At 38.7% G+C, this 24,620-nt stretch overlaps 1 protein-coding gene and 1 long non-coding RNA gene across 11 annotated transcripts in view; one reads left to right on the top strand and one right to left on the bottom strand.

Annotated features, from left to right (window-relative positions):
- IQCH (IQ motif containing H) overlaps window positions 1–16,861 on the top strand; it is a 212,130-nt gene extending 195,269 nt beyond the window's left edge. For all 7 annotated transcript variants that reach the window (XM_058740614.1, XM_058740613.1, XM_058740617.1 and 4 more), the window contains 3 exons: window positions 6,889–6,950; window positions 12,055–12,163; window positions 16,527–16,861. In XM_058740614.1, the coding sequence (XP_058596597.1) occupies window positions 6,889–6,950; window positions 12,055–12,163; window positions 16,527–16,643 (288 nt within the window). In that variant the 3' untranslated portion in view covers window positions 16,644–16,861. The remainder of the gene's footprint in view (window positions 1–6,888; window positions 6,951–12,054; window positions 12,164–16,526) is intronic.
- Window positions 1–24,620, bottom strand: part of LOC131518078 (uncharacterized) — a 129,139-nt gene that overhangs the window by 92,285 nt on the left and 12,234 nt on the right. The gene's annotated exons all lie outside the window — the stretch shown is intronic.

The following is a 24,620-nucleotide window of genomic DNA, read 5'->3' as shown; positions in this document are numbered from 1 at the left end:
GCAGCTAATAATTCAGTGTCCCTGCACACATATTCTCTAAACATGAGTTTGACGTGTATTTCTAGGAAGGCTGAGGGCTGCTTGGGGAAGGGTGAACGAGCAGCTCCACTGGCATGGGGGGCACTTGGTTCTCAGAAATTTAGCTCTGTCCCAAACCTGCACACCCACCTTGGTAAAGCAAAAGCCTTGTAGCTCACCAGACCTGGGAGGCATTTTGGGGACCATCTCTTGATCCTGAAGCATGTCCCGAGCTCCCTGACCCCGCTCGAAGCTGCTTATCAATGAATATCCTCTGTCTGAGCCTGCTTGAGCTGCCATAACAGAACACCACCGACGGGGTGGCTTAACCAACAGAAATTTATTGCTCACCATTCTGGAGGCTGGGAAGTCCAAGGAGAAGGTGCCAGCTGATTCAGTTCCTGGTGAGAGCAGTCCTTCTGGTTTGCAGACAGCCATTTTCTCGCTGTGCTCCAACATGGTAGAGGGGGAGAGAGAGATCTCTGCCGTCTCTGTCACCTCTCTTACAAGGACACTAGTTCTATCAGATCAGGGCCCCACCCATATGACCTCATTTAAACTTAATCACCTCCTTAAAGACCCTATTTCCAATACAGCTTCAGGGCTTGCTTCAACATATGACTTTGAGGGGACACGCAATTCAGTCCCTGCCATCCTTCTACTTCCATATAGTACTTTTTTTCTAGAAGGAGTTCTGATAAAAAAAAGGTTTTCCCAGTTTTTGTCTGTTGCCAGTGATACTGATGGCTCCTGCCCAGCTGCTCCATCCTTAATGTCACCAGATGAGAGCAAATGTGATGTAATATCACCTACCCAAACTAGAACCTCCATTTTGTGCCTAGAGACACATGTTGCTCTGAGAAATAGTTTCGTGATTTTGCACTTCAGATTTTCAAATCTCTGACACTGATGGCTTATTCGAAGACCTGAGTGACCCATGCGCTCTTACCTGTGGAAGACCCATCCCACATGACATCACACATATTAAAATACAGTCACCTCCTATATTAAAAGTAACCTATAGAAAATGACACAACTGAGTGACAACCAAGTGACCAAATGTTTTGATTTGCAGACATTCAGTTCTACATTTATTAATTTTCATTTCTCATACTTCAGAACAAATAGAATTTTTTAGGGGCCAATTCTTTTTGCAGACTCTCGAAAAGCATATAGATCTTAGACATGAGGTCAACAGTGAATAGAATGACTCAACTGCCACTTGGCAATCCCCACCACACTGCAGGGCACCATCAGAGAGTGTAAGGCTCTTCAGTTAGATTGATTTATGCTGTTTGTAAACACATATAATGGAGCTCATATTCCTTTAAAAATTACATTAAAACTGGTCATATATAAGAAAGAATGAAAAAGCTAGATTGAACTGATTTATCTGAAATTAACTGTTGCATTTGTTCTATACAATCTTTTTGGAATTAAACAGTTTTTAGCCCCAAACTGATAAGACCGAAACACTTCCATGTACCAGAAGGTGGCTAAATCTAACTTTAGCTTTCTCTGAATATATTTTATTTATTTTATTTTATTTTATTTTATTTTATTTTATTTTATTTTATTCTAAAATATCAAAGCAGAACGAACTCTGTGAATAGACATATTTGGCAGGGAAAGTCGCCTGCCCAAAAGATAATATGCTCCATAACTTTCATTTCCCTGAAATTACTATTAGAGATTTATTTCTTTGGCTAAAGGCTTTCTACTTGATTGGAGTTCCAGTACTTCTGGGAAAAGTAAAGCACCAAATTTTTTACGTTATTTACACCTTTGTGACTCTGAGTCAATCAGATTCATTTCTAAGAACAAATTTTAGTACGAAAAACAAATTGCTATGGCCCCAGGGGAACAGAGGATGGTGTAGAGGGAGAAGTTCCACTGAAGGTGAGAAGAATAACAGAAAGGGGCAGAGGGGCACCCAAGACATAACTGGCTCTGTCTCCAGGTCACCTGAGCTATACACCCTATAAAGGACGAGAGATGAAATGGGGGAGAGAGAGAAATATGGATTGGGGGCAATGGAGTGACAGAACAATGTGAAGAAGAAAAGAGAGGATAGAATCCCAAGACAGAAAGAATACACCAAAAAGGGGAAGTGGGGATAAAGAGGAAAAAAAGAACAAATCGTAACAAGAAAGTACAAGAAGAGAGAGAGAGGTTAAAAAAAACCAAAAACCAGGGGTGCCTGGGTGGCTCAGTCAGTTGGGCGTCCCACTTCCACCCAGGTCATGATCCCGCGCTTCGTGGGTTCGAGCCCCGTGTCAGGCTCTGTGCTGACAGCTCGGATCCTGGAGCCTGCTTCGGATTCTGTGTCTCCCTCTCTCTCTGCCCCCCAACTCTGTCTGTCTCCCAAAATAAATAAACATTAAAAAAATTTTATTAAAAAAGAAATGAAGTCTTAAAACTCTGAGGTGAGAAAAAGGAGTCATTGGAAATTCTCCAACAATATCCTTGCTCCAGTTTTTCTGAGATGGGATCTCATCTTTTCACACCCTAGGGTCCATCCCTTGTCTGAACTGCCTTCTTGTTCTCTTAACTGCATTTTCCTGAAAAGACGGGTGATGAACCAGCATTTGCAGAGCCCCTACTATGTGCTGGCCACTGAGCTAAGCATTAGCTTAGCTCTTCATTGTCCCTTTGACCTTCACATCTCTTCTGTATGAAGCTATTCTTTCTCCTATATTACACCGGGGGATTTTGTTTCAGCATTTCCCAACATTACACAGCTATGCACTTTGTGGAACTAACATTTGAATCCATAATTGTCCATAAAGGCAACTATGATTCTTTCTCTTACACCAAACGTGTCCCGTATGTACCTTTTCCCCCTTAGGACTATTTATATTTCTAAAATCTTATTACCAACCCAGTTCAAGAATGCTGGGAGCTATTTCAAATAAAATAGTCCATCTAGATACCCCTTATGTATTCTTCAGCTGAAGGAGCACAAACTTCTCTATAGCCCCCATGACTCTCTCTCTACCTTACAAAAGAGAAAAAAAGCTATGTTTAATACTTAACTTCTCTAAACTGTTATTGCCTCCTTAGGTTATGCTGTGTCTAAAAAGATGAGTGTAGCCTCTGCAACCCCCTCCCACTCTTGATCAAATGTAATGTGGGTGCTCTTTCCAAAAACAGAAGCAACATTAATAATACATCGTTGTCAATGTTCCCAAAAGAATCCTCAAAAGTCCCTATTCTCAACATTTATGTCTTTCTTCCCATTATGATCACAGAATTTCCAATGTTTTTCATCCAAGCTCTTAAGAGGATAAAAGGGAAATGAGATCACCTCACGAATTTATTTTTCCTTGCTGAATATTGGAAGGAAGCATTACCGAGTTTGTAAGCAACTTGGTGGGTCTCGTTCTTGGTATTTCTGTAATGTTACAGAATACCCCCACTGATTTCCTAATGAAATGAAGTTGTAATGAAAGCCATATGGAGAAAAGCGTCATGTTTACTGCCTGCAACAGTGTGGGGCAGGGCTGGTCTCACACATACATAGGCAGTGTGCCACGGGCCTAAATGGCTCCATAACCACCAGCAATCATTTTCTCAGGCCAGGGTATTGCCATGGTGGCAATCATTAGGGCTGTTCACAAATGTTCTGATTCTCCTCCTTGCAGGCACATAACAGAATTATTCTTCCTCAGCCTTTTCCCTGAAGTCAAGTATGGCCATATAACTTATTTGGGCCTGTGAAATATGAGCAGAAGGGTATTTCATGCAGAAGCCTTCAAGAGCCACTTCATGAGTCTCTATGTCCTTTTTCCTGCTTTGGAAATCATGGAAGCACACTGAGACAGAGCCTCCGTTGCCTGGGTCCCTGAGTGTCCCAACAGTGACCAGAGACCCATGCCAGCCCATGTGGGAAATGGAGTATAAGCCAGAACCACACATTTGTTGTTATAAACAACTAAGAATTTGGTTGTTTTTTTAAAAATTATTGCAGCATAACCTAGGCTACCTGATTGATTCAGAAATCAGTACCAAGAAAAGGATGCTCTCCAGGGGCGCCTGGGTGGCTCACTCGGTTAAGTTTCGGACTCTTGATTTCGGCTCAGGTCATGACCTCACAGCTCGAAAGTCTGAGCCCCATGTCGGGCTCTGTGCTGACAGCTCAGAGACTGGAGCCTGCCCCAGATTCTGTGTCTCCCTCTTGCTCTCTCTGCCCCTCCCCCGCTCATGCTCTGTCTCTCTCTCCTTCAAAAATAAATAAACATTTTGTTAAAAAATGCTTTAAAGAAAAGGATGCTCCCCAAACTAAAAACTAGTGTCATTTCAATATGTAATCAGTATAAAAGTTATTAATGACATATTGTACATTTTTCTTTACTCAGTCTTTGAAAGCTATAGCACATCTCAATTTGGACTACTCATATTTCAAGTTCTCAGTAGTAGCCCCATGTGGCTAGTGGCTACCATATTGGACAGCACAGAAAGGGAAGCAGGACACCTGACAGATCAACCAGTCAGTGGTTCTCAACCCAGACTGCCCATGAGAATGACTTGAGTGAGGACCTTCAAAAAGTACAGATGGCCAAGCAGGGCTGGGATTAGGATGAGGCAAGTGACACCTGTACCCAGAGCACAAAATTTAAGGGAGTACAAAAAATACTCATTAAGAAAGATAAAACTATTTTAATGCATTATCTTAAAGATCAAAATTAATGCAAAAAAATCCATGGTCAATAAAATTTCATAATCTTAAATTAAAACATACCGAGTTTTTCCTTTGCCTCAGGCTCCAATATGGCTCAGCATGACACTGTATGTAGGGCCCACTCCAGAGTGGCCTACATTAAATCAGTATTTCTGGAGGTAGGGCCCAAATGATTCTAATGTGCAGCCAGCATTGAGAGTCACCGTTACAATCCAATGTGTGTCCTGATGCCCATATTTCCTAATAAAATGAGGAGTCAAGAGGCAGCCTTAATTCTGGCATGTGATTTTTTTTTTTTTTTTAACCAAATCTCATGAACAATTTTTGTGTTTGGACTCCCAGTGATGAGGAGTTCACGATTCCACAGGGCGGCCATTTCCACTACTGGACAACTCCAGTGTTAGCTTTTTATTTATTTGGAAAAAGCTGTTTAAAATAGTTTTCAAAAAAGGATAAAATCATGCCTCTCATACAGATGCAAAAATAAAAACATGATAAATATTTTACTTAACAAAGAAAAATTAGATGCTATAATCAGTAGAAAAAAGAATCCAAAAAACCCAGATATCTTTATAGATCAGGAATATTGAAATGGACATGCAAATGGAGAGAAAACTAGCTCTTCCACAGAGGAGCAGGTGAGGAAAATTGACCCAACTTCTACCAGACTGGAGAGAATCTGTCTCAGTCACCTACAACTTATAGAGTCGTAAGTATCTCCCACTGAATCAAGGCAATAGGGTGTGCCATAGACAACACATAGTTTCTATTGACGTACAAATTATTTTCCACACAACAAATTGCTTCCCTATATATTTTTACCCATTGCTCTCAGAAGAGTGGTTTTCAAATCCTGATTTGCAGGAGAATCACCCAGGAAGTGAGCTAAAAAGCAAATTCCCTCCCAAAGATCTTGAATTTGGATGATGCCTTTTTAACAAGCACACTAGATGACTCTGATAAAGGTGTTCTGAGGATATTTCAAAAAACACTAGCCTAGACAAGAGATAATAAGTGTTGGCACGGTTGTGGAAAAAAGGGAACCCTTATGCCTGTTGGTGGGAATATAAATTGGCTCAGTCCCTGTGGAAAACGGTATAAAGATTCCTCAAAAAAAATTGAAAATACAACTACCACATGATCCAGCAATTCCACTTCTGGGCATATATCTGAAGGAAACGAAATCACTATCTCAAAGAGATATCTGTACCTCCATGTTCACATTATTCCCATAGCCAAGGCATAAAAAAACCCTAAGTGTCTATTGATGGATGAATGGATAAAGAAAATGTGTGAGATATATATATATATATATATATATATATATATATATATATATACACACACATATGTGTATATATATATATATCTCCCATATTTCTTATTATATATACATATATATATCTGTGTATATATATATATATATATACACACACACACATGGATATATATATACATCTGTCTCTCTCTATATATATCCATGAGGATATAGATAGATATCTATATCTATATCTATCCATGAGGATCCCCTCAAGGTCCATCCATGTTGTAGCAAATTTGCTACAACATGGATGGACCTTCAGGGCATTATGTTAAGTGAGATAAGCCAGACAAAGACAAATACTGTATGATATCACTTATATATGGAATCTAAAAAGCTGAGCTCAGAAACAGAGTAGAATAGTGGTTATCAGTCTGGGAAGTAGGGGCATTGCACAGATATTGTTAAAGGGTACAAACTTACAACAAGTAGATAAATAGGTTCTGGTAATCTAATGCACAGCATAGTGATTATAATGAATGATACTGTTTTATATAGTTCAAAACTGCTAAGAGACTAGGTCTTAAATGTCCTCACCACAAAAAGAAATGATAATTATAGGATGTGACAGAAGTGTTAGCTAAGGCTAAAGTGGTAATCATATCACAATATATAAATGTATCATATCAAGGCATGGTATACCTTAAACAGTGTTCTATGTAAATTATATCTCAATTAACAACAACAACCCTGTCCTAGACCATATATACTCCATATTCAGGAGACAGCTTTTCCAAATGTGCTTCTCACAATGTTTGATGGTAGCTCTGGATTTCAATTCCAATCAGTCTTAGTGGTCTTGGTGTAGTAGGTTTCTTTGTTGCTAAAATAAAATGCTATTTCTTTTTTCCCAATTCAAATTTTATAGGACAGACAAGGAACTGTTTTTATATTATATGAACACCTGAAGAGAGACAAGTTGGGAATGTTGTGAGTACAAAGTGTGTCTACGAGATGTAATAAGCTAAGAAAATAGACTGTGACAACCAATAAGAATGATACTTCTCATGCATTTTAATCAGCATGCTGATTTACTGGAAGTCTATCTTGTTTTATTTAGATCTTCAACTATTTCATATAATGACTCTAGATATGTCAGTGGGGGTTCATAACAATAACTGATTAATTATCCAAAATTGATGGGAAAGAGGCTAGTTCCAACAACACATTACGTTCAAACACATACACATCTAAGGCACAGTGAATCTGATGAGGAACCAGCTCAGACATCCGTATTGTAGGAGGGCAGTTGTCATTCTGGCTTGCTTAGAGAAGTGTTCTGGTGACTTGGCAAGATGCTCCCCAGAAAGGCAGGATCCATAGCCCCTCCTCAGCTCCCATTTCAGCTGTGCTACAATCTTCTCAAGATGCATGTTATGAAGAATCTTGCTAGCACCACTCAGGAGGCTGCTCTGTTTCCTATTTCCTGCAAATTTCTCTCCGGCATACTTTGGAGAGCTAACAAATTTGTCTTCTGATCTAGGATTCATGCTTTAGAGACACAATCTTATCACATCTTGTGTATATATATATACAATATATATATATATATATATATATATAGTATATATATATTATATATACATTATATATATATGTATATATATTGTATATTGTATATTGTATATTGCTACAACATGGATGGACCTTGAGGGGATCCTCATGGATAGATATAGATATAGATATCTATCTATATCCTCATGGATATATATAGAGAGAGACAGATGTATATATATATATATATAGTATATATATATATATATATATATATATATAGTATATATATATATACAGGAGAATATACTATATATACTATACTATATATATATATATATATATACATCTTATCATATATACAAGATATACCATATCTTGTGTGTGTGTGTGTATATATATATATATATACACACACACACACACAATCTTTTCATATCTTGGAATATGGCCATTTGATACCTCTAAGTTATCCTAACTTAATTGGGAAACTGTCCCTGTATTTCTCTTCCTTGTGACTTCTACCTTGGTGTAGACATTGTGGCCTCAAATTGAAACACATGAACACACTAAGATCTGGTCTCATGAAAAACCAAATAATAGACAATTCTTCTAGTAAGCATCAATGTCCTGAGCAGCCTCAGTTCCCCCTAGGTGCTTAGTCCCCTGGAAACTGGTCCCAACAGCTGCACACTGAAACAGGCAAAGATGTGCACAGGACAGCTCTCAACTCCCCTTTCCAAAGTATGGTCCTTTGTTTTACCACAGCAATGTCAGTTACAACAGGCCATCATCAGTGCAATGACACTCAATGTCACTGATCCCTTTGAACTCATGCAAATGTTTTGATTTCCTCCCCTTTGGAGCCAGAATGTGGCTAACAATTTAATCTAGTGTTTACAGTCTTAAACACCTCTCTTCACTTGGGTGGAGAGCTTGCTGGCTTAGTCGTCCCCTCCAGTACCCATCTTTCCCCAAGGTCCCATAAACATGTAAAATTCACTGGGTCATGTTAGAAGAGTCCCTTCACTGTTTATTTTAGGCTCTCTTCCCCACTCTTTTGTTATACTTTCAGGAGAGCAACAGGAATGAGACATAACACCCCAACAAGTATTCATTCACCTTATCTGCCTGGATGTTCGTGTCCAGGAGGAGAATAGAGCCAGGGACACCTCTGTACATGTGCAGGGAAGGAGCTGCCCTCTGCTTTCCAGGTGCCTAGAGATCATACCAAGGAGCAACCAGCTCACAGCATTAGGAAAGGTCACCTACAGAGTGAAAGGGCATCCAGAGGGCTGGTTGGCAAGGAGAACAACCATAGGAGCTCAAAGAGGACGCTGCTCTTCTTACAGACCCAGGCCAGCAAGGGGGCGGCATAAAGAAGGCCTGTTGGCAGGTGGTAGAGCCCAGCAGAGGCTGACAGGCAGGAGCAGGACTTGCGTCCTACAATTGACATGATGAAACAGGGATAGTGTTAATAGGGCAGAGGCAGAGTTTCTGCAGTATGGACCACAGGAAGACTTATCCACATGGGTACTTCGGCACAGAGGAACCAAGCAAGAGGACAGCATCAGGGAATCGAGGAGACAGAAAAGACTAATGTGAAAAAGGAAACCCCCAATCATCAAACTGATCAAGCAGCAGGGCTGGTTTGATGCTGAAGCCCACAGAATAAATAATGTAGACTGGTGACCAAGAGGAGCTCACCCAGCTATGCCTATACCTGCTCCTGAGACTTCAGGCAGGGATGCCTTGATGGGCGGGCTAGCTTTGGTGGTGGAAATAGTCCTACTGGTGTAGATGGTATTACTACTCACATATCCTACAGAAAGGACACTGATGATTGACATGCGCCTCCTGAAGACTCTAGAGCCTTGTCCACTGCTTCCTATCTTATCTTTCTCATCCCTTCCTGTAGCCATAGAACCAGAGAATGTTGGAGCAAAGAAGGACCCTGGGAATTAACTGACTCTCATAGTGTACAAAGGAAATGGGGGCGTTGAGTAGGGATGTGGTTTGCCAACATCACACAGTAGTTGTGTCTCATGACTCTGAATCTAGTGTGCTTTTCCCATATAGTATGGCTGCCTTGTATAGAGAACCCTATTATGGAAAAGAGATTCTCAGCCTACTGTGAACTGCATCACTACCTGCGCAATTTTGCACCAAGTTTGTTAATTTCCTTTTTGAGTATTAGGTAGGATTCAAGATTATCCCTGAAATTCTCACTTGCATGCAGCTGTGCTTTCTTGAATGTGCCATAAAAGGACGGAATTATAGTTAGTACAGCAGAAATTGCACTGACATGTAGTCATGGAGGTTGAGAAAGATGATTTAATAAACAATGGCCAGGAGACATTGTTTTTGAGAATTCATATGGAAAAAGGAAAGATGAGCAAACACATCTTTGTGTTGTTTTTGTTGATTTTCTCTGAAGCTTTAAGGAGAGGCTTTTCATGAGATGCCTGGGCTTTGTTTGGCTTTGTTGCCATCAGTTCACATCAGGCGAAGAACATTAGTCAGCCACCTGTTTAGGAAAGAGGAGGGCTCCCAGGGGGATGACCTTACAGGCCAGAATTTGGTGGTTTGGCTTTGCCAGGATAACTTCACATTGACTCCATTTATACTAGCATATTTCTGGGAATAGCGGAATTCAAGAAGAACTTTCAAGGAAGGAAAATGAAGGAAATTCTAGAAATGAATTAATAGAGGTTAATTCCTAGGGACCATGGACCCCAGAAGCCTAAGAAGGGATGATGAGAGGGGCATGAATCCATATATGTGGACCCAGCTTCATACACACACACACACACACACACACACACACACACACACACACACACTATAATATTTTAAAGTATGGGTCTCAATCTTTAGTATATATAAGAATCATCTGGGGTTCTCAGTGAAACTATACATTCCTGGGTTCCAAACCCAAAATTTCTGATTTTGTTGATCTGAAGTGGGCCCAGGAATCTGTTTTAAGAAGCAGCCAGCGTCTAATACCTACTGACTCTGTGGCAATGAAATACAAATCACTTTTATTTATTTATTTTTAAATGTTTATTTATTTATTTTTGAGAGAGAGAGAGCAAGCAGGGAGGGGAAGGAGGAGAGAGAGAGACAGGGAATCTGAAGCAGGCTCTGCAATTCAGCACAGAGCCCGAACGGGGCTTGAACTCACAAACCATGAGATCATGGCCTGAGCTGAAGTTGGAAGCTTGACTGACCGAGCCACCCAGGTGCCCCAAGTACAAATCACTTTTAAAAATTATTGACTCTGGGGCCCCTGGCTGGCTCAGTCAGTAGAGCAGTGACTCTTGATCTCAGGCAGGGTCATGAGTTCGAGCCCCACATTGGGTATGAAGCCTACTTAAAATAAAATTTAAAAAAAATTGCTTTAATAAACAAAAATAAAAATTACTGACTCTGACATTGCCTTTGACTATTATAAAAGAAGAGATAGATACTAAAGTTCAGTAACTATGAGGGGTAAGGGTCCTTGGCATTGGGGACTGTAACTCCAAAAGTTTGGAAGCATTAATCCAGTCAAAGTCCTTCATTTCAGAAAAAAAGAAGTAACTTCCTCCCAAAGTCACATAGCCAGTGGCAGGACAAATGGTCTACTGTCCTGGGGCCTGGGAAGCTTTCTGCTCCCAGCCTGACCCATGGGAAAGCCCAATCAGGCTGGAAGGCAGCCATTCCAAAAATGTTTAAGCCTTGCACTCTAGGATGACTTATTTTACAGGTAACAATTGGGAAGGAAGTAACCTAAAGTTCTTTGCAGTTGCCTGAAGTATCTTTGGTATCCTACCCTCAGGACCGAACAATTCTTAAAAATCAATCCATTCATTTCATCCGTTTTTCTCCTTTGATACAGAAAGTTCACAAAGTAACTAGAAGAAATAACCTGAAGTTTCGTTTCTAAGTTAAAACTTACAACAGTCTAGTTGTTTGAGAATATTCACTGACCATAGGACGGTATGCAGCTTGTCTCTGAAATCTTCTTCAAGTGTGTGTTCGGTTTTATAAAGATGCCTGTTCAGGAATGGGGCACATTCTCCTAGGAACATGGATGGAGCACACTCATACATAGCAGTAATTGCTTGCATACATAAAATAGAAAATAACTCCCAGACAAAAGTCTCTAGAATACTGAGGTGCAAACAGCTCTGTAGACAAAGACATTGTTAGGTATGAATTATACTTAGCAACAATTCTTTTAAACTGATTTCAACAATTTTTTAAGTGAGCTAATACTACTTTCCTAGCTCAGTGGTAGCCTTTCGCTAGAAATGACTGAAGCTATTCTTATATTCTGCTAAGTTGATTAATAAAAAAATATTTATTGCACAAATCCTCTTTGTTGACAAGTTAAAATGGAGCCTCATCTTTCATATCTCCCTGAAGATTGCCACCTTGTGAGATTGAAAATACTCATTAAATTCCATCACCAGACAGGCACAAATGAGAGGGTGATTGTTTTTAAGCTTGTGAGGGGAATCGTTGGTAAACTCATTTGTTTGGATATCATTAACAGAACAATCGGTGAGGATCTCCAGGGGGTCCTCATGACCTTTGCTCGAAATCTCTTCATCATCCATCAAGAAATATCAGCACCTAATATGCAAGGCGAGACCAATTTTAAGGTGAGGTGTTAATTAACTAACGATTCTGGTTAATTTCTATACAAGGACTGAAAATACCTCATGCTGTATTGTAAACAAGTGCTAAACCATTTTTTTTTATTGTGAAGCAGTACATATCTTATAATGTACAGGGTCAATATTATAAGGTTCCCACTGAACCTGTTAGTTAAATTTAATAGTCTGAAATTTTTTCTTTGAAATATAGTAGACTTGTTCTAAGTTGCCGCCATTACCAAACCCAGTTTACATGACAACAGGGCTTTCTGATATGGGAGGTGAAACTGAAGTGTCACAATGGAACCAAAACGGAGACTGTCACAACCAAAAATCCTGAATGGAATCTACTTACATTTCATAAAATGCAATATCTGGCCAAGGATTCCTGGGGAATCCACATATGTAGACCAGAGAAGTTCTGAGACCTCAAGAAGGGTAAAGTGTCGTAGAGAGAAACAAAAAAAAGCCCTTGGCATACACATGGGTCATTTACTCCACTGTTTCTCCAAAGTGGAGCAGATATTTCATCACTAACCTTTTTGAAGGTGCCAAATGGCCTTTAAAGATGTTGGTCCAGAAAGCTACTTGTATGTAATTGCTTAGAAGTCTCCAAACTGGAGAAACAGGTACAAGAGCAAGAAAACGGAGCAAGATCCACACAAGAGTTTCCGAAACACTGGCAGAGCAGAGATAAACACTTCGTATTGATCACCAAGATCTGCATCTGATTCCCTGAGTGGGCCTTCATCATGATTGAACAAACAGGTCAAGTAACTCAGAGGACTCAATCGGAAACCACATGTGATCCTTCTCTTAAATAGAAAGCCCAACAAAAGCTTGTTGTAAAAATGTAAATTTTGAGTGTTTTTTTCCTTGCATTAGAGCCTGTTCTAATAACAGTAATAATGATGATAATTCCTCTTCAATATGATTTTATGAGTTGGAAGAATGACCATTGCTTTTCCCACAACATGACTGAGAAGACTCAGTGAAAATTAGGCCCAGGGTTGCATCAACTTTCACTGGTCCAAAAGGACCTAGCTCTTCATTTATATTCTAAGTTACTGTCAACTAGTATCATTTCATCAGTTACTGCCATGTGCAAAATCCTGAGCAATTTAGTCTGCGTGAGCATGGTCAGTTTAGTCTGTCCAAAAATAATAATCAGTGCTACAGACTGAATTATGTCCTCCCAAAATTCAGATGTTGAAACCTTAACCCCCAATGCGATGGTATATGGAGAAGGGGACTTTGAGGGGTATTATGTTTAAATGGGGTCAAGAGGTTAGGGTTCTCTGGATGTGAGTAGTGCCCTTATGAGAGACAAGAGAGTCTGTTTGCTCTCTTGCTTTGTCTCTGCTCCCCAACCACCCTAAGAGAATACAGCAAGAAGGGATGGTTGCCTGCAAGCCAGGAAGAGAGTTCTTACCAGGAATTAAATTCGCTGGCATCTTGACCTTGTACTTCCCAGACTCCAGAACCATAAGAAACAAGTTTTTGTGGTTTAAGCCACCAAGTCTCTGGTTATTTTGTTATAGCAGCCTGGGAAGACTAACACCACACAGACTTGGTAAACCCTGAGCTTGACAAAATGAAGGCTATTTCTCTCTTGTTTACCTGACTTTCAAAATCATCAAAAGTCAGATATTCTCAAGTAGCTTTTAAATATTTCATGGTTTCTAGCCTTCTCAGGTGAGTCAGTGTTATCTTGATTTTTTTTTTACTCTCACCAAAAGGTCCAAAGGCAATAAATCTGAATAAAATAGAAATAATAACAAAAACCTGAAAGTGGAATAGATTCATTTTTGGTAATATTTTCTACCACCCTAGCGACATTCTAATAAGTATTTTCAGTTTATAAACAAGGATTTACAAAGACTGAATAAAAATGGAAGGTGGTGCAGATAAAGCATTTAACAAAATATAATACCATTTCCTCATAAAAACACTCAGCCTAGGAGTAAAAGGAAACTTCCTCAACCTGTTAAGGGTATTAGGAAAACCCACAGCTAACATCATAGTTAATGGTATAAGACTGAAAGTTTTCCCCCTAAGATCAGGAGCAAGATGTCTGCTCTCACCACTTCTATTCATCACCATATTACCCTATTCTAGAAAGGGCAATTCAGCAAGAAAAAGAAATAAAAGGCATCCAGATTTTAAAGAAAGAAGTAAAATTATCTCTATTCTTCAATAACATGATCTTGTATGTAGGAAATCCTGAAGAACCCAGAAACAACCTGTTAGAGCTAATACACTTAAATTCAAGAAGGACCCAAGGATCAGTAGTATACAGACATCAATTACATTTCCATATACTAGAAATAAAAAATACAAAAATATCTTTTAATTTTTTTAAGTTTATTTATTTATCTTCAGAGACAGAGAGAAAGAGAGCGAGCAGGGGAGGGGCAGAGAGAGAGGGAGAGAGAGAATCCCAAGCAGGCTCCGTGCTGTCAGCACAGAGCCCAATGTGGGGCTTGAACTCATGAACCATGAGATCATGACCCGAGCTGAAACCAAGAGTCAGACACTTAACCAACTGAACCACCCAAGTGCCCCCAAAATTATTTTTTAATTCCATTTACAATAGCATCAAAAAGAATAAAATACTTACGAATAAATTTAACATAAGAAGTACAAGATCTGTCCATCATAAAAGAAAGAAGACCTAAATAAATGGAAAGATACTCCATGTGTTCATGGAGTAGAAAACTTAATACTGTTAAGATGCCAGTACTCCCCAGATTGATCTACAGATTCAGTGGAAGTCCTACCAAATTCCTAGCTGGCTTTATTGCAGAAATTTTTAAGATAATCCTAAATTTCCTGTGAAAATGCAAAGGATACAGAATAGTCAAAACAATCTTGAAAGAGAAGAACAAAGAAGAAAGTTGCTTCTCAACTTGAAAACTTAACTACAAAGCTACAGTATTCAAGACAGTGTGGTACTGGCATAAGAATACACATAGATCAATGGAATAAACTTGAGAGTCCAAACTAAACCTGTACATCTATAGTCAATCGATTTTTAACAGGAATGACAAAATAATTCTTTTTAACAAATGGTACTGGAGAATACAGATACCCACATACAAATGAAGTTGTACCTCTATTACAAAGCATACACAAAAACTAAATAAAAATGGATCAAAGACCTAAATGTAAAAGCTACAATGATAAACCTCTTAAAATAAAACACAGGTATAAATCTTCATGACCTTTTGGCTAGCAATGCCTTCTTAGATATGATACCTAAAGTGCAAGCAACCAAGTAAAAATAGGTATTAGATAAAATGGAGTATTATTCAGCCATAACAAGGAAATGCAGTTCCAATCCATGCTACAACACGAATGAACCTTGAAAAGATTATGCTAAGTGAAGAAAGCCAGACACAAAGGCCACACATTATAGGATTCTATTTATATGAAATGTCCAGAGTGGGCCAATCCACAGAGACAGAAAGTAGATTCGTGGTTGTCAGGAGCTAGGGAGGGGGGAAAATGAGGAATGGCTGCTAATGGGCACAGAGTTTCTATTCAGGGTGATGAAAATGTTTTGGAATTACATAGTAATGATGGTTTCTTCAGAGTATACTAAAAATCACTGAGTTGAGCTCTTTATAAGGCTGAATTTTATGGTATGTGAATACTACCTCAATGAAAAAATGGGGGAAACAGGTGGGGGGGCATTTTTCTGCCCAATGGAAATAAACACTATCAGCCTACTAGCCCTCATTTTAGGATGACTAGACCAGTGCTTCTCAAATTATCTGTACTGAAGTTTTGTTTTTTCCAACTTACCATGGATCAGTACTTCTGTAAAATACAACAAAAATGAATTACTAGAAAAATGAAATAAAAAAAATTAAAGATGTATAAAATAGAAGTCCTTTTCCCCATTAGATTTAGCAGCCATAAAAATTTCTATGATGGTTTCCAAGTTCTTACTCTCATATTTTTTACTTATTTCAAGACTGATGACACAATTTGAAGATAGGTGCTCATTGACAGGAACGTTTTGAGTTTAACCAGTCTAAATTATACTCAAGTCCAAAAAGGAACAAATAATTGGATGGGAGAAAGAGTTGTAAGGGGTCTTTAAGTAATGAATATTTGGGGCGCCTGGGTGGCTCGGTCGGTTAAGCGTCTGACTTCGGCTCAGGTCATGATCTCATGGTCCATGAGTTAGAGCCCTGTGTCAGGCTCTGTGCTGACAGCTCGGAGCCTGGAGCCTGTTTCGGATTCTGTGTCTCCCTCTCTCTCTGCCCCTCCCCTGTTCATGCTCTGTCTCTCTCTGTCTCAAAGATAAATAAATGTTAAAAAAAATTAAGTAATGAATATTATTTTTATTGCTCATTTACAGACTGCCATTGATGACATTGAAGCCATTCTAGGAGTAACAGAGGAAAACAAAATGAGATTTGAAGAAGAACTCAAACAGTCCATAGATGCTAAGAACCCCTCTAAACCTGATAAATGAATGATCCTGGAATATATTGCTGATTTTAGATTTTAATCCAGAATTGAAAAAAGGCAACATTCTTTTTGCTGTGACGAATAAAAGTGGGGAGCGGAGTTAGTTTGCTTTGTTCGCTAGGAGGTGTAGTAGAACAGATTATAATGTAATGCTCCTTTAAAAAAATTATTTACTAAGTGATCTTAGTTTACTTACTAAACTAAAACCTATTTGTGCTTTTACTTGAGAGTGTTGAACAATCTCTTCTTCTGTCTGAATTCAGTAAGGAATATTCTAACAAGAAAGTTACAAGTCTTCCTGACAACACTTCGGGATCTACCTCTTTATAAACTTCAGGATTATGGAGCTTTTGTTTATCCTTTGTAGAGCTTTGCCCTCCTATTTCTAACAGCATTTTGTCTTCTACATTTAAAAAATTAAATAAAGGCTTAATCATTGCTATTTGGCAAAACACAAAGGTCTTTTTTTTCCCAAGAAAATTACATTTACATGGATTTTTTAAGCGACCCTTTATCATTCACTGTATTTTTTTTTTGTACCTAGCCACTATTGTTTGTTGTTGCCATTTTTCAAAAAGTAAGGCAAGCCAACATCTAGTTAACCAAAGCATCAGAATTTATCTAGGTGGCAGTATCTGCTCTTAGTTTAATATATACTGTAATTCGAGCCCTCTAGCTTGAATGCACATTTGTAATCTCTAATTCTCCATTTAACACAGCAGTAGGATTTTTACAATAGTAATCCGACAGAACCTTTTGAAGTGCAAATTTTTAAAATATGCAGCGTTGACACTCTCTGCATTTGCTTCACAATCATTCAAATATTTCAGTTATCATCCAGGTTTACCGAAGGGTGAAATATGCAAGTCACAACACAAAATCAGACTTGTTTTAAAGAATAACCTTTACATCTTTAAAAATATTCTAATGTATTGGGGAAACAAGGAGGTTTTTTTTTATGTATGGAGTTCCAGTAACGTTTAACTGTGCCTTAGCCACAAGCTAAGAGCTCCTGCGGTAAAGTCAACATTTTTGTGTGTGTCAGCTTTTGATTTTGCTATAGTTGGAAATACATGAATTAGCCAGGCTTCCTGCCTGTGCTAGGTACAACGATGACCTCTTTTTCTTGCCAGATCATTCTAATCCATATGAGGGGCCCATTGTCCAGACACTTGACGGATAGGAAGTACTACATGCCCATTAGTGTCTCGCCTCCATTGAAGCCAGAGCAACATAAGGTCCAAGAGACTCATTAGTTCACTGGCACAATCGTGTCCTGAGAGTAAATGAAACCCTCTGTCTCCTTATGGCTCTCATCTGCTCTGGACTTTAAAAGAAAACTGTCTCTGTTTTGTTCAGCACAGCAGTGGATCTTTCACATGGTGAGAACCCCTCTTAACAGTACAAAACTGTTTAATCTATCAGGGAAGTTTTGTATGTGAATTTTGATTAGCACTCTCAAGCCTCAAGCTGCTGGCAATAGTAAAATGAGTAAATGAGTTCACTCTCCTGTACCTTTTTTTTTTTTTTGTACCCACTGTGATTGGTTTTCTCAAACAATGCACTTTCCCTCCTTGCATCTCTCATTAGCATACACCACAGAATGCCTATTTCCAAATTCAGGCCTCATATTCAGATTCAGGTCTTACTAGAAAATTACTGGGAGTAAGGTTCTCTACCTAAAAACCTACAGCTTCAAAACGAAAGGAGAAAATTTGGTATGATGAAACAATCACTTCAGGTAATTAAGTGGAAGAAACCAGAGGACCAGATGAAATTAGTGAAATGTTTTAATTACAGAACATTTGGAAAGAAGCATAGTCCATTATCTTTGAGCACATATATGTAGCAAAGATACTATGCTACTAGTAAACTAAGGTAAGCTCGGAAAAAAATCACATGTACGTGTACATTGTTTCAAGTATCCTGAACATAAATTGAGATGAGTTACTGAGCTTTTACTATTCTACCTAAGGAAACGAAGTATTTGTCAATAAGAGGATGTCCCTTTACTTATTACCCATTTTCTATTGATTTTAAAGAAACCAAATAGATAATATTTAATGATAAACTGTTGTCTACTTACCTACCTTCCATAACCTACTTACATTTACCTTTAATGAACACTTATGCGCTAAGCGTGTAATGTACTAGAAACTCCACATACATTATTTTATTGCATCCTTCCAACAACCCCAAGTGGGTACAGGCTACTACTGCCCTCACTTGACAAATGAGGAAACAGATTTAGTGAGCGTATCTCAGTGCATTTCTCAAGACTAAATGAAATTGAGGATTTGCTCTTTTACCACAAATTCTGGCATGTTGCGTAAAGTAGAAAGTTCAGATTCACTTGTCCCAGATCACACAAGGGACTTACACTTTTTTTTTTTTTTTATAACAAATCCTAGTGTTGCTTAAAGGACAGTTCAACTTACACTTCCAGCTAAAAAATCAACTGGCACAATTCACAGCATCATGAGGCATCAGAATTACGTAATCAAAGAAGTCAAGAGAAGAGAATGTGGTGTCAATGGATCTGTGAGACTGGTGGAGGACTGATGATGCAAAGGTGCAGAAGGGTTTGGAAGCTGTGAAGTCGTGTTTGTTTGAAAATGCGTATGAGGTCAAGAAACTAGGGAAGGGTTAAGAAAGGACTTCCAACAAGACAGTAACCTGGGAGGAGGTTAGGAGCATTATTTCAGCTATATCATCCTAAGAATTGCAAGGATCCTATTGTTTGGGTATAAAAATATGATTTTATCATAAGTAATATATTAGTAACCATCTGATAGCTCTAACAATTAATAATCATTTGTATGCATCTGGCCCCTTTCTTCTAAGAGCTCAAAGCACTTTACATTTGTTATCTCATTAGTTCCCAACACTGTCCCTTTGGGGAAGGTAATAAGTATTTTAACATTTAAATGTTTATCTTTCAGAATTTGTCAGGCATACATTAATGATATTTCCAAAAATGTAAATGTTCATTAGTTTTATTTTACTGTTCCTCTGGCTTCAAGGTGCATAACAAATTTGTTCAACTCTTTAAATGTACTAATAGTAGTAAATCTCATCCAGAAAACTATAAATTGCCAGTGGAAGTTGGGGGTTGGAGAGCGAAGTATATGCTGCTTTTCTCACTGGAAAAAGTTTGGTCCACTTCATTGCAAATGCAGATGAAATGTCCCGTGGATCTCCCAAATCTTTTTTGTATCCCATTCTTCCCAAAAGGTGTGCCTCAGCAGGGTAAGGACTCTATCTATAAGCCTGAGCTAGACTGAGCTGCTAGGTAGATCTTTGTTTTACTGATGATTGTATCCAAGTGGAACAGAAACTGGATACATTCTATCAGGAGTTACATCCCAAAGAGTCACAGAAGAGTGAGGGTCAGAAACTTGTCTCTCCAGCCCTCACTTTCTCTGGGCTGATCACACCTTCCTCAATTTTCTAACCAGAAAAATGGCAGATAGTAATACCTGCTCCTCAGGGAAGCAGTAGAGATTAATTGGCCAATGCTGGGAGAGTGTTTCCAAGATGAAGCATTCTACATAAATGTTTAAGTATTATTATTGCACTGCTACTTCCAATGGAAGTTCTAACTTTGAAATGTGATTATACACTTTCCCAAAAAAACCCTTCATAACCACATATATAGGTTTATTTTTCACTCTAACAGTCTAACTCATGGTTGCGAAACTTTATTGCACTTGATGGAGGACCCTGGCTTTTATTAGTTTTATACTGCTGGTTGCTGGGGTATTTATGTAAATGAGGGAAAGATACCAAGACAGTAAATAATAAGCATGTCCCTGCTGTTTAAAAATCTGTTGGTAGAAACAACTTTTGTTTGGTTATAAGAAGACCCTAAACATAGCACAGAAAATATATAGCTTCGGCATCTATGTATAAAATAGCATTTTGGGTTTAGGTATTTTTTCGACACTGGTTTTCTCCCCAAACGTTTCTTTGCCACCCTGTAAACATTTCGTTTTACCTCTATAGTTGCTACCACATGTGTCATATGCACGTGTGCGGGAAAGAGAGAACAATGAGTAAAACTACATGTTAAGAATTTTTTTATTTAACAATGTTACAAAGTAGACCAAATAGCTAATTATAGCTCCCAGAAATAAAGGCCACACCCAAATTTATTGCAGTCACCTCATATCCAGGAATGTTATGATGAAATCATGGTCCCATAAACTTGACAACAAAACAGTAGAACTTCCATTGGTTGGAAAATGACTTCAAACTCAAATTCTCCTTCATTTAAAGATTCATTCTGCTTGGCTTCCCAGCAGAGAATACAAAATAACTTATTTTGCGGTCACTGAAACATTTTAAATGATCTCACAACACACAACTTCCAGGTTCCCTTCACAATGCCTTTCTACTCATCTTCTTTTTTATCTTTTATTTTTAATTTTTTTCATGTTTATTTTTGAGAGAGGAAAAACAGAGCGTGAGTGGGGTAGGGGCAGAGAGAGAGAGGGAGACACAGAATCCGAAGCAGCTTCTGGGCTCTGAGCTGTCAGCACAGAGCCTGATGTGGGGCTCGAACTCATGAACCGCGAGATCATGACCTGAGCCGGAGTCAGACACATAACCCACTGAGCCATCCAGGTGCCCCAATTTTTATGTTGAGTATCTATAGCCATGTTTCTAAGCCAAAAAATTAAATTCATTTGCAATAGTGAAAAATTAGAAAGGTCTAAACATTCAACAATAAGGTATTATCTTAAAATTATGTAATAGCTATATAAGGGACCTCTATACAGCCATTTAAAAAATCATACGTTACTATAAGTACTGTATGACCTAGCCATTCCACTCCTAATCACTTATTTATTCAAGAGGAAAAGTGTATGTTCATACAAAGACTTGTACATGAATCTTCATAGCAATTTTATTTCTAATAGCCCAAAAAACTGGAAACAACCTAAATGTCCATCAACATGTAGATGCATAAATTATGGGACATCTTTACAGCAGAATACTCAGCAATGAAAAGGAACAAGTTATTGATAAAATCAAAGACATGAACGAATCTTAATATAATTGTGCTGAATGGAAAAAATCCAGACAAAAAAGAGTACATACCATTTACATAATATTCTAAATAATACAAACTATAGTGATAAAAAACAAATCAATTGTTGCCTGGAAGTGGGAAGCTGGGGGGCAGGTGGTGGGGAGGAATAGAAAGATTGCAAAGGAACAGAAGGAATTCTGTTATGGGGCGCCTGGGTGGCGCAGTCGGTTAAGCGTCCGACTTCAGCCAGGTCACGATCTCGCGGTCCGTGAGTTCGAGCCCCGCGTCGGGCTCTGTGCTGACAGCTCGGAGCCTGGAGCCTGTTTCCGATTCTGTGTCTCCCTCTCTCTCTGCCCCTCCCCCGTTCATGCTCTGTCTCTCTCTGTCCCAAAAATAAATAAATAAATGAAAAACGTTGGAAAAAAAAAAAAAAAGAAGGAGTTCTGTTAGTAGTTTCACTAACAGAAACATAGTTTCACTATGTTGATTGTGAAAACTGTCTCTTGGATGTATACATATGTCAAACTTACTAAACTGTATACCTTAAATATATGTGCACTGCTTGAATGTCAATTATACCTCAAAAAGCAGTTTTTTTTAAAAAAAAATCATGGATTAGGAGAACATAAGAAAATGCAATAATCTTTAATTATTCTTTTTTTGAGAGAGCGCAGGTGCGAGCGAGCGAGGGAGGGGCAGAAGGAGAGGGAGAAAGAGAACCTCAAGCAGGCTCCACAACCCAGCACAGAGCCCAACACAGGGCCCGGTTTCACCACCATGAGATCACGACCCAAGCCAAAATGAAGAGTCAGATGTCCCACCAAATGAGCCAAATGACATTTAATTATTAAGATGCATATTTTTAAACAGCATCAAGGCTAGGACTCCAGTTATAACTTTTTAAAAATGTGTACATGTGAATACACATGCACACTCATGACTCTAAGGAAGTCCCCCACCCCCCGCCCAATGTTAACAGTGGTTACTTCTGTTTTTTTTTTCAAATTTTTAAATTGTGGTTTGTTAACATATAGTGTAATATTGGCTTCAGAAGTAGAATTTACTGATTCATCACTTATATACAGCACCCAGTGCTCATCACAAGTGTCCTCCTTAGTACCCATCACCCACTTAGCCCATCCCCCACCCACCTCCCTCCATCAACCCTCAGTTTGCTCTCTATAGCTAAGAGTCTCTTATGGTTTGCCTCCCTGTCTCCTTTTTTTTATTCCCATATGTTCACCTGTTTTGTTTCTTGAATTGCACATATGAGTGAAATCACATGGTATTTGTCTTTCTCTGACTTATTTCACTTAGCATAATACACTCTAGCTACATTCATGTTGTCGCAAATGGCAAGATTTCATTCTTTTGATGGCTGAGTAATATTCCATTGTATACATACACTGTTTCTTCTTTATCCATTCACCAATCAGTGGACATTCGGGCTCTTTCCATAGTTTGGCTATTGTTGATAATGCTGTTATAAACATCAAGGTGCATGTACCCCTTCAAATCTGTATTTTTTTATTAAATTTTTTTTCAAATGTTTTATTTTTGAGAGAGAGAGAGAGACAGAATATGAGTGGGGGAGGCGCAGAGAGAGGGAGACACAGAATCCGAATCAGACTCCAGGCTCTGAGCTATCAGCACAGACCCTGATATGGGGCTCAAACTCGGGAACGGCAATATCATGACTTGAGCCAAAGCCGGATGCTCAACCAACTGAGCTACCCAGGCACCCCAAATCTGTATTTTTGTATCCTTTGGGTAAATACCTAGTAATGCAATTCCTGGATCGAAGGGTAGTTCTATTTTTAACTTTTTGAGGAACCTCCATACTGTTCTCCAGAGTGGCTGCACCAGTTTGAATTCCCACCAACAGTGTAAGAAGGTTCCCCTTTCTCCGCACCATTGCCAACATCTGTTGTTTCCTGTATTGTTAATTTTAGCCATTCTGACAGGTGTGGGGTGGTTTCTCATCGTGAACAGCAGTTACTTCTTAATGGTAGAGTTTTCTTCTTTCTATTTCACAATGAACCTGTTTTCAATTAATGCAGCAAATGAAACAGAAATCTAATTTTGGGGAGTCTGGTAAAGAAAAATATATGAAAGTCTTCACTAGAAGTTCTATTATCAAAAGTGATAATGAGGGAGGGGTGCCTAGGTGGTTCAGTCAGTTGAGTCTCTGACTCTTGATTTTAGCTCAGGTTATGATCCCAGTGTTAAGAGATAGAGCCTCACATTGGGCTCCGAGCTGAGCATGGAGCCTGCTTAGGATTGTCTCTCCCTCCCTCTTCCCTGCTCGCTTGCTCTCTCTTAAATTAAAAGAAAAAAAAAAGTGATAATGAACTTAGGGACATGGAGTGGAAATGTCACAATCACCCTGCTGTTCCAAGCTCCCAAAGCTGTCATCAGGTTCCCTAGCATCAAAGATTGAAAGTTTTATTCTAAGCTTAATACTCTTAGTCTGAATATTCTAGAATTCACACCAGACCATGACTTCAGTGCTGTATCTGCTCGTGCAAACAGAGATGCACGTAGGGCAAATGCTTCTGTTCGCTGGCAAATATGTAGAGGGACACATAATGATTAGGTGACATTTTTAGTTTTTCTAAATGGGCATAGAATATACACAAGCACACACACGTGTGTGCACACAACATTTGCTTTAGATTTAAAGGTCTTGATGGGTTTTAGTTCCAGCTCTTTCCTTTATGGACAAGTAACTTCTCTCCAGTCCTCAGTTTTCTGGTACGTAAAATAAGAAAATGGAACTGATATTTAAGCTTCCTGCCAGCTCTAATGATTTATGATTCTACCCCAACCATCATCAAAGTACCAAAAAGGTTAAAACCATATATGCCACACAAGGAAGTGACTTCTTTTAGCTTTATTCTTCCACTCATTGTAAATCATGGATGATAATATTTTGTAACTTTGTAT

The sequence above is a fragment of the Neofelis nebulosa genome, chromosome 7 (assembly GCF_028018385.1).
Source record: "Neofelis nebulosa isolate mNeoNeb1 chromosome 7, mNeoNeb1.pri, whole genome shotgun sequence".
NCBI lineage: Eukaryota > Metazoa > Chordata > Mammalia > Carnivora > Felidae > Neofelis > Neofelis nebulosa.
Note: the sequence above shows the minus strand (reverse complement) of the source record. Positions and strands in the feature narration are given on the sequence as shown.